Source organism: Euwallacea similis, chromosome 3 (assembly GCF_039881205.1).
Source record: "Euwallacea similis isolate ESF13 chromosome 3, ESF131.1, whole genome shotgun sequence".
Lineage (NCBI taxonomy): Eukaryota > Metazoa > Arthropoda > Insecta > Coleoptera > Curculionidae > Euwallacea > Euwallacea similis.
Genome location: NC_089611.1, coordinates 2,440,282 through 2,450,093, shown reverse-complemented (window position 1 = coordinate 2,450,093; position 9,812 = coordinate 2,440,282). Strand labels below are relative to the sequence as shown.

Genomic DNA, 9,812 nt, shown 5'->3' with positions numbered 1-9,812 from the left:
ACTTTCCTACGAAAAATATTGGGACAATAATAGGCTTCTTGTGAAGTAGCGGTAAAAATTTCATCGCGCCTTTGAACATAAAAAAGATTTACAGCTTTGCATATGCACGATTGATACACTATTTCAATTGTTTCACTTACTCGTCGATCAATATTTCGTCGTCGAAAAACCAGTGGCGTACATGACAATTTCGACTAAAAAAAAAACATGAAAATTGAATGCTCCGATTTTAACGAGATTGGGTTCCGCAATAGACTTACGATACAGCATTGACATGCCACGGTCAGAACTCGAATCGGACAACTTCGATTTTTTGGATCCAAAATTTTCATGATGTATAGTCCATGGTATTTTTCGCACCCAAAAATCGAAGTTGTTCGATTCGAGTTTTGACCGTGGCATGTCAGTGCTGTATCGTAAGTCTATTGCGGAACCCAATCTCGTTAAAATCGGAGCATTCAATTTTCATGTTTTTTTTTTAGTCGAAATTGTCATGTACGCCACTGTCTTCGCGAAGATAAAATTTGTTGGTAAAAATTTCATAGGTAAAATTTTTCGCAAAAAAGTGTCATGTATATTTTCAACTCAACATTTTACTGAAAATTAAACATTTCGTATCGGGAATGCAGAAATGTGAGCAGATATATTTAGATCTTGATAATCCTTCTTGCTTAGGTAAGTTTTCATGTACACCAATAGTTTTTCGATGCAATAATTTGCTTATATATCACGAAAACATTCAAAAGATTCCATATTATAAAGATTTTATTCATTTTTAAAATCGGTCATATATCGATATATCATTGAAATCGAAGCACCTAAATTTTATATGAATATAAGAAGAAACGCAAATTAGAATGAAATAAATCATTTTGCAAGTGAACATCTTTTTTTTAGTGGTTGTGCGATCTAGGAATAAAGCGAAGTATTAGCTGCTAATCATAATCAGATTTCTTCTATAATATAATGTTAGTTTGGCTGTTCAAATACACATGTTTATTATAATAATGTATAGATGGCGCCATAATAAGAGAATATTGAAGGGCAATATTATCTGCAACGTTGTCACATTTTATAAATGCATGGATTGATACTATTCGTCATTATGTTCTGTCAATCGTGAATATGACTAAACGTAAAAATTATGATTATTCAAAAATGGCCGACGAAGTGAAACTGGCTCAAAGCGCCCAAGCCGGTGGAGATACAATTTTTGGCAAAATATTGCGTAAAGAAATTCCCTGCAAGTTCATTTATGAAGATCAACAGGTAAACAACTACATACATTGCTATTTAATTAAAAACTTAACCCCTTTAAACGAAATTAGTTTAGAGGTTAATTTGCTATTTTTCAATACGACTAACAGTTTAAAAATTCCTCCTGGAGCTATTTTAATTGTGGAAAACCTAAGCGGATCTTCTCACAATATTCTCATGATTGAAGGACTAAACCTTTTATTCAAGCCCAAGTGCACTAGACTTCAAGCATTTTATAAAATAATTTGTTAAGCATAGCTCTTGGAGTATCAAGTAAGCTCTTTGAATGAATCCTTATAATTTTGTTGGTTCGTTGTAGGTTCTCAATGTTTCTTAATGCAAGTTAATTGCAAAGAAGATAATCTAATTTATTAACTGAGTCATCTATAATATTTATACTGAATGCACCAAAACTTACCCACAAAGCAGCATATTTCTTGAACCTTGGAAACTAACATTTCAGTGTGTAGCCTTCGACGACGTCAACCCCCAAGCACCAATTCATTACCTGGTCATACCTCGTAAACTAATTTCCCAGCTATCTAAAGCTGAAGACTCAGATGAATCTCTCATAGGCCATTTGCTTGTTGTGGCCAAAAAAATTGCAGCTGAACGTGGCTTAAAAGACGGATTCAGGATTGTCATCAATGACGGACCTGTGGGAGCTCAATCCGTTTATCACTTACATGTACATGTTCTGTCAGGAAGGCAGATGCAATGGCCCCCAGGATAAGAAATAATGTATTTGATGTAAATTTGTGTTTGGAGAATAAAACGCAAAATATACATTTATAAGTAAATATAATTAATATAAATATCTTACACTCAAATACATAATTCCTAGTTCTAAACTCTGCAAGTGTGACCTTGCACAGAACTAGCCTACCAAAACACATTCAGTAAAATTTTATATAGTTGCTGCATACCTATTTCAGCTTATTACTTTAAAAAGTGACTCGTTATTTTTTCTGAATCCGCGTGCGGTTATTTCCGAAAGGATCCTTGAGCGTTAATGCGCGTTCTCGGGTTTATCTTCATGATTCAATTTACATGTATAATACAAAAATGGTCTACTAACATTTAAATTAACCAGAAAGGAAGTTTGACACTGAAGCAAAAAGTAGATAAAAGGCAGTGGTGTGTTAACTAGCTAAAATTGGAAGAGAAATTAAAATAGGAAAAATCTCCAAAAACTCTTTGTGTAGGTACCCATATAGAACACCCTACTAAAGACAATTCATGCAAACTATAGTTTTGTTTCGGCAAACTACCGTAACTCCCAGTATATCAACAATCCTCAAACCGTTTGGATAGACAAAACTATCAGTAATTTTATTTCTGATACGCGCAGCCCGACATAGGCAATGTGCAAAGCACAAGTCTTTGATTATCAGTCAACATTATTTACTATTGCCGAAACATAACTAAAATGTTGCGCAAAGTTGCTAGAACTAGATGGAGTCGTCAATATTCTTTTTTGTGTACAGTGTGTCGTAGAAGAGTAATAATTAAAGAATCAGAATTTCCGTCTTTTAAATAACCGGAATTTTTAACATTTATTTTCAAGCTTGGTATTCACCATTCCATTACTCATTGCAAGGTACTATGTTTCCCATTAAAACCAATATGCATTATCTCCAAACTAATATTATTATCATCTAGGACACACTGTATATTGACATTAACTTTTTAATGGCCGAAAATGGTGCTTAAAGCATAGTCCATCTGTGACAGTCTTTTTCATAAAATAACACAAACTCGCACTCAATCGGACACAATCGAACCTAAGCTTAAATAAATAAAGACATTTCGAAAAAATCGCGTTACAAAGTACATAAAAATATCAAAAATACGTCGCTTTAATGAAAAGTAAATCACAAACTAACGAAATAATTAAGTCTATTTTTTAAGTGATGTGAGTGTTGTTTTCCTTAAACGTACGCCTAATCGAAAACCGTCGTGGAAAAGCTTCGGTTAGTTGGTTGCATTGTCGGGAGGGGATTGCGCAGTCAAATTACAATATATATTATCATTTCAATGCCGCCTATTTAGCAGAGCAATCAGAGGGATAATATAGATAAATGATAGTAACAATTGACTTGAATTTAAACTCTCATTGGCCCACCTGGATTAACGTCCTCCCTTTCACTTCACAACTTTATCACAAGCAAACGAGGAAATTTACCCTCCTGATACCTCCGCAACGCGCGCATTTCGTCATCAAATCAACGCCTCCATCACTCTCCTTTTTTCCTAATCAAGCACCACAACAATGTACAATAAAACATTTTTTTAACCGGAGGGAAGCGGCGAAACATGCAGAAGGAGCGTCCCTCCTCGCGCGCCCTCTACGTCAATTTTATACAAAATTTACCGGATAAAATCCCTGACTTAGATTCGCTTAGTTGTACTTGTCTTTGGACAGGCCTCAACTGTGGTTCGAGCAAAGCTCCGTCCATCGGGCCTCGAAGAACTGGCGCATGCAGTGGCCGGCTTTGCCCACCGGGCTGTCGTCCTCGTTGAACGTCTCACAATTGTTGAAGATTTGACGCACATCCGCGCAAAAATCTTCTCTAGATTTGTAACTGAAGAATATTGTCGATTACAAACTATCCACCAATTAATTCTATTAGTTCAGGTTTCTACTTACACCAAATCCTGTAACCTCTTCTTGATCGTAGACAGATCCATGGGCACCTTAATAATTTTCTTGTATGTGGGGAACTGTTTGGTATTAACCGGCAGCAGGAAAGGCCACGCGTCGTCGTGGCATTCCAAATCGTCTAGGATGACCCTGCAGGGCGCCAGCTCCTTCATCAAACGTTTCTGCGCCTTTTCCTTCTCCTTTTCCTTTTTAGCGGCGAGAGCAGAGGGCGAGTTTTCGGGGGCTATCGTGCTGGTGTTGGAAACGATCGAAACGTCGCTACCTAGGCTGCAATTCGTTGTCGGCAGGTCTTCGTTGGTGGTCACTGAGCTGTGCGAGGGTGTGGGGCTGATAAAAATACGAATGTGTTAACTTCATTCACTTGAAAAAGTTTCTTCCTTTGCAATATTTGGGGTATTTATCAAGTTTCTAGAAGACTCTTAATTCAGTTATCATATAAAAATCAGTGGAACATCTCGCATTTTTACACTTTATGTGAATTTTTTAAAAATATTGTAAATATTGAAAAAATGTTTTTGAATGGATTTAAAACCCCTCTTAAATTTGTTATGTTTTTATGTATTTATTTCTCAGTTAATAATCCCAAACTTACCTCGCAGGTGGCTGGTCAGAGGATTCGCTCTCCCTATTCGAGGTCTTGGGCTTTTTGACAGTCTTCTTGGGGGGTTTCTTGGAGATGCAATTCGAACAGTACCATTTTCCGCGAGGAACTTTGTGGATCTGAGGCTGAATGCAGTCTGTATGATATGCGCGAGGGCATATTTCACACACGAGCAGTCTCGTGCCAGCCATGGAAATCTTTTTACCGCAAACGATGCAATTGCGTTCGCTCGTTGCTTTGTTCATACACTCATGACAGTACCTGGGAGAGAAGAATATAAAATTACAGGGAGAAACAATAAGTGACAACTTGTGAATGGATATGAAAATTAGACTTTTCGTCTAAATGTTTAATATAGGACTTACCAGTCGCCATCAGGAATGTTTTCCATTTTTGGCTTGAAACAGTAGGTGTGATAGCCCCGGTCACAGCTATCGCACAGCAGCAGCTTGTCCTCGTTGTCTCCGCTATGGCAAAATTGGCAGTTCTGCAAAAATAAATATTAAATCAGTGAAAATTAGATACAAAAATGCTCTTCCTTGGAAGGGTTGCGTCACAAAGTTCACTTTATCAAAATTTAAATGGAGCCTAAAATGGCAAGAAATAACTGTTGCTAATTCTGTGAAAAATTCTTGTTACAAAAAAGTCTATTTGGCATCAGTGTAAAATAATTTTTTGGGTTTTCAATTTGGTTGTGCCTCTCCACCCTTCCAATGAAGCCAATTGGTTCAACTACTCTACGAATAATGCGCCCTGAAACCTGCAATCACGTATAGATACAACTCGCCACCATTTTATTCACAAAATGCCAGAAAAGCTAATTATCAATGATTTTCTGCTTTATTCTTCAAACTCTTGGAAAACAAAATTATCTATGAACGGTTCACATGTTGGATCAATACAGCATATGACTTTAACCCGGTTTGTTAATTGAAAATAGCATAATTTACAGAATGGCCCAAATTCGAGGCTTATTTTTGGGACCTTGGGAATTATAAGAGGTATTGGGTAATTTGAATTGTGGAAAACTTATGCAATTAGTTACTTAATAAAACTGCTCTTTGATATTTCAAGAATTCTAGGTGGACTGAAAAAATCTGAAAATATGTCGAAAAAGCAATTTTTAGACAGGAAAAAAGTATAATTGTAAGAATCGCAGAAAACCACTGACAATGATAAATGAAAATGCATAGGGCCCGAGTTCTGCCATGAAAGTGCATACACATGCAAGATGTGCTCAAACAAGTGAGTTACAATGACGGTTTCCATTTGGTGGATGAGATTACACTCCGATTCAGAATAATATAAATCTAAAAGCTTTAACACGGATTAGATAGCATAGAATTTTCTATGAAACTAAAAACGCAAGAGATGAAAAGGATATATAATTAGAAACGTGAACTGGAGGATACAAGGAATAAAGTATTTATGCCTCAATGTCAGTCATTTTCAAATGAAACGTGATACGTCATAGATACGAGCACCAAGGTTCATTTCACCAGCAATTAAACTTTCATTGTCTACTAAGAATTTTCGGTGGCCTTTATTTTTAATCTGTTGCGAAGAGTATACGCACATCCTAGAAGGCATTTTGGATTAATAATGAGTAAAAAAGCATTCCACCAAATAGAAACCCAATAAACCATGGAGGCATGCACTAGATGTAGAGTAGCAATGACCAATAGTGACCAAGTAATGTAAATGTGGGCTCATCGCAATCCATTATTACGTTTTTACGGCAATTTCCATGAATTTTATGTGTAAATATGTGTAATGAAAAAGCACAAGCACCCACACTGAGATTCGTGTTATATTTGCGGGCGTTCAGTAAGCTAAATTCGGCCTGATCGCTCACAGCTTTCATGATGCTTTTGTCCCAGGCGATGGACGACTCCAGCGCGTATAGGGACATGGCTAACTGTGCAGACGTCGTCGCGCGATGCACTGCTTCCCGCCATGTGGCCAGACCTTTGGGGATATCGTCTGATGTTGTGGACGTGGAACTGCTGGTAGTTCCGGTTGGACATTGGGACGAACCGGCAGGGGGTTGAGTTATAGGGGTCGATGTTGCGGACGTAATGGGTGAGGTGGCGGCAGCTTCGGTTGGTTGTTGGTGCGGGTCTTGGGCGCCACCGGTACTTGAGCGGAAACCCGGACTAAATGAAAAATTTGACATTTATTGTCTAAGAACTGAAGTTACTATTGGAATAAACAATAACAAAAATGAAGCCACTGCAACTTACTTAGTTCCCAGTGGAGGCTTCAAATAGCGCCTTTCGATATTGAGTTCCAGTGAGGCCAATTTGTCCTTAATTGTTTCAATTACTTCTCCGTAAGGAACATCGACGTTCTCCCTTTCGGGCACTTTCCAACCTTTAACTTGTAAGCTGGCGCTCGCCACCTTATCCTCCAAAGCTTCCACCTAGAATGAATCTCAGATAGGTTAATTATGCAAATAAATCCCTTGTGAACTTTAACAACATAAAGGACACTTTAAAAATCTTTTTTTTTCGAATTTTAATCAAAACAATTTACTCACCTGTTCTAGCAAGAACATATCCACCCGATGTGCAATTGCTTTGCTCCACCATCCAGCTTCGTAGGGCATCGGCGCCCCTTCGGCCACCATGCAGACCCCTTCTATACTCTCCGCCACCAAATTTGTCAACTCCGGATTCCCCTCCTCGATGACTAACTTCCCCTTGTTGTACATCTGTTGCATGGTCAACAAGAAGCTGCGCTTTAACTCCCTCTCCCGAACTCCCCTGACGTGCAAATTGTCCAGTAACTCTCTCAGTTGATCCAGGCTCATCATCCTCCACCAACCGTAGCGCTTCTCTAAGGGCACTGTTTTCTTATTGGCCACGGCAGGCTTACCATATTTTTTGATATGCTCCAATTGAGCACTCTCCTCCGACGTCATTTGGAGCGGTGCAGGGCTTTCGCAGTTGTGGTGATAGTTGGCGTTGGTACCTGGAGGAGGAAACACTGGCACTTTGGAGTCGCCGAGACAAACGCCATTCTCCCACTTATTTCCAGTTGACAAATGGATTTCGTCACAGGTGACTCCGTCTTTTTGCAAAATGCTGAACCACTTGACCTCTTCCCCCTCTTCGAACTCCGATTTTATGAGCTCTGGTTTAATTTCCTGTTTCAGTTCTTTGAGGATTTCGTTCTTCAGTTCTTCCTTTACCTCAGCTTTAACATCCGCCTTTAAATCTTCCTCGGTTTTGTTCTCCCGCTCCATGCATTGCCCCAGACGTTCGAATAAATTGAATTTTCTGTTGGAAATAGAATCGCAATGGTTTTCGCTTTTAACAGTTGCTTTTAGCTTCATGGACTCTTTCTGCTCTTTTTCCAGGCTTTGTACCAAGTCATCCACGCTCTTCTGCAGCTGCTCCAAATTACCCTCGGTTTTGTCGTTAATTTCCCCGTTTTCAACTGCCCTCTCGGGAGTTTCGTTCTCTTGTTTTTCCACAATATTGCTCACTTCCTTATCGGCCGTGTGGTCCATTATCTTTTCCACGTTCTGCATGACGTTGTTGAGATCATTCAGGCTGCTGATAAAATAAATAAATAAATAAATCTGCCACTTTCAACTTCAAAAAATGCTTATTGCCATTATTTCTTGAAAGGCCTAAAAATGAGTCAAAATGTTATTGAAGCAACTCACCTTATCATCATAATACCGTTGGTGATCACCTCCCTATGGTCCAATTGTTCCGCAAATTGTTCTGGTTCCGCGGATTCCATAGCCTCGATGAAAATGCCTCCAGATTTCGGAAGAGACCAGTATCTTCGGAAGAACCGGTCTTCTCCGAATGTCACCGCCCGTAATTGAGAACTAGCTAAATTGCTCGAAGTAAGATGATTTTCAGAAGTCTGAATGTGCTTCTCCAGTTTCTTCGCCAACTCCTCTCCGGACAATTTGGCATCTTCCTCCTCTTCAGGCTGAGTGCCCACGCTCTCATTATCACTCATCTCGTGCTCCTCCTCATCGAGCAACTCATGATCGTCCTTATGTAACGTGTGAGGAGAATCCGCAGTACCATCCTCGTGCGACTTCTCCAAGGCCTCAGTTTTAACTTTCCGATTATGCAGTACTTTCAGCTTTCTAATCTTTTGATCTAGCAACCACTTATCCCTCTTGTGTTCTATCATCGTGGACATGGAGCTGTCAATTTGCCTCAATACCGCCTTATTCTGTAGCAACTCGTTGCAAATATAGGCCAAAATAGCAGCTTTATCAGTGGGCGATAGAGCCATAAACGGCTTATCCTTCAATAAATCTGACATTTTATACGTGGTGTTGTCATGCAGGAGTTCATAATAATGGCTGTTTTTCCCTGTGATGGTCTGATGCATCTCCTCCTCAGTTTGATGGTGGTCCGCAATCCTTCTTTCACGATCTCTCTCGAAATGAACGCCGGTCAACGCTTTGACCTCTCCAGTGGCATTGGCGTACAAATAAATACGCAAAATCTCAGAGAGATTGGAAGGAGTGATGTCGGCTTGCCTCAAGCTTTGGCCGAGAACAGTGGTGTGTCTGGCAGGATGAGGAATTCCCGGGTCTTCAATAGCGCACACCAGCAAATGAGTCATCACAGAGAACAGCTCTTCTTCGGCCTCGTAGCAGTTCTCACTGGACATTAAGGCCTGCTGCAGGGAGTCCAACGTGGGCAATGATTCCATGTCAAAACCCAGAGTTTCTCCAAAGTTGTGCAGGAACTCGAAGACCATCAACGCATCCGCAAAAGCCCTTCCAGGCAGCTTCAAACCTGAAATGCGCTCGAATTCAGGAAGAGCTTTCTGATTTTGCAATTCCAGGTCTTCGCAAGGTTTCCGCAGTTCCGTGAGGATCTCCAAATCTGCTTTCCTTTGCTCTAGCTTTTTCTCTTTATTCGCCTGCTTCTCAGCCATGAGTTGTTGCTTTCTGCGCTCTTTCTCCTCCATCTTCCTGCGGTTCTCCATGGCTTTGATCAGGGCCAAGTGTTGCCGCCTTCGTTCTTTCTCCTGTCGCAAAAAATATCCATGTTATTAGTGTTAGCAAATTGGATTCATGAAGATACATATAAAGGTACAGAAATATAACAAGAAATGTCACGAAAAATACGTAAATTTTACTTTTTAACTTTTGTTCAAATATGAAAAGTTCCAATCAGTTTAATCTTCACAGAACAAAGGTTTTGAAATTGTGAAATGATGTAGAGAGACGATCTACAAGATTCTCTAACCTCGATTTAAATGGAAATTTTTTATAGGATTTTTAGCACTGTTTTCGCGGTTTAA

The 9,812-nt window shown here is 39.4% G+C and overlaps 2 protein-coding genes across 16 annotated transcripts in view; one reads left to right on the top strand and one right to left on the bottom strand.

Moving 5' to 3' along the window:
- Window positions 1-1,133: 1,133 nt before the first annotated feature.
- HINT1 (histidine triad nucleotide binding protein 1) lies at window positions 1,134-2,079 on the top strand. Its single transcript, XM_066406702.1, has 2 exons — window positions 1,134-1,269; window positions 1,721-2,079. The coding sequence occupies exons 1-2, from the start codon at window positions 1,159-1,161 to the stop codon at window positions 1,988-1,990; spliced, it is 381 nt and encodes a 126-aa protein (XP_066262799.1). The 5' UTR covers window positions 1,134-1,158; the 3' UTR covers window positions 1,991-2,079.
- The window catches only part of tou (toutatis), a 31,948-nt gene continuing 24,177 nt past the window's right edge, over window positions 2,042-9,812 (bottom strand). For 10 of the 15 annotated variants that reach the window (XM_066406653.1, XM_066406662.1, XM_066406665.1 and 7 more), the window contains 8 exons: window positions 8,197-9,536; window positions 7,063-8,083; window positions 6,767-6,945; window positions 6,319-6,679; window positions 4,889-5,010; window positions 4,515-4,784; window positions 3,908-4,249; window positions 2,042-3,842 (listed from right to left, as the gene is read on the bottom strand). In XM_066406653.1, coding sequence (XP_066262750.1) covers window positions 3,686-3,842; window positions 3,908-4,249; window positions 4,515-4,784; window positions 4,889-5,010; window positions 6,319-6,679; window positions 6,767-6,945; window positions 7,063-8,083; window positions 8,197-9,536 — 3,792 coding nt within the window. In that variant the 3' untranslated portion in view covers window positions 2,042-3,685. The remainder of the gene's footprint in view (window positions 3,843-3,907; window positions 4,250-4,514; window positions 4,785-4,888; window positions 5,011-6,318; window positions 6,680-6,766; window positions 6,946-7,062; window positions 8,084-8,196; window positions 9,537-9,812) is intronic. The other 5 variants (XM_066406657.1, XM_066406663.1, XM_066406667.1 and 2 more) reach the window with 3 other exon arrangements.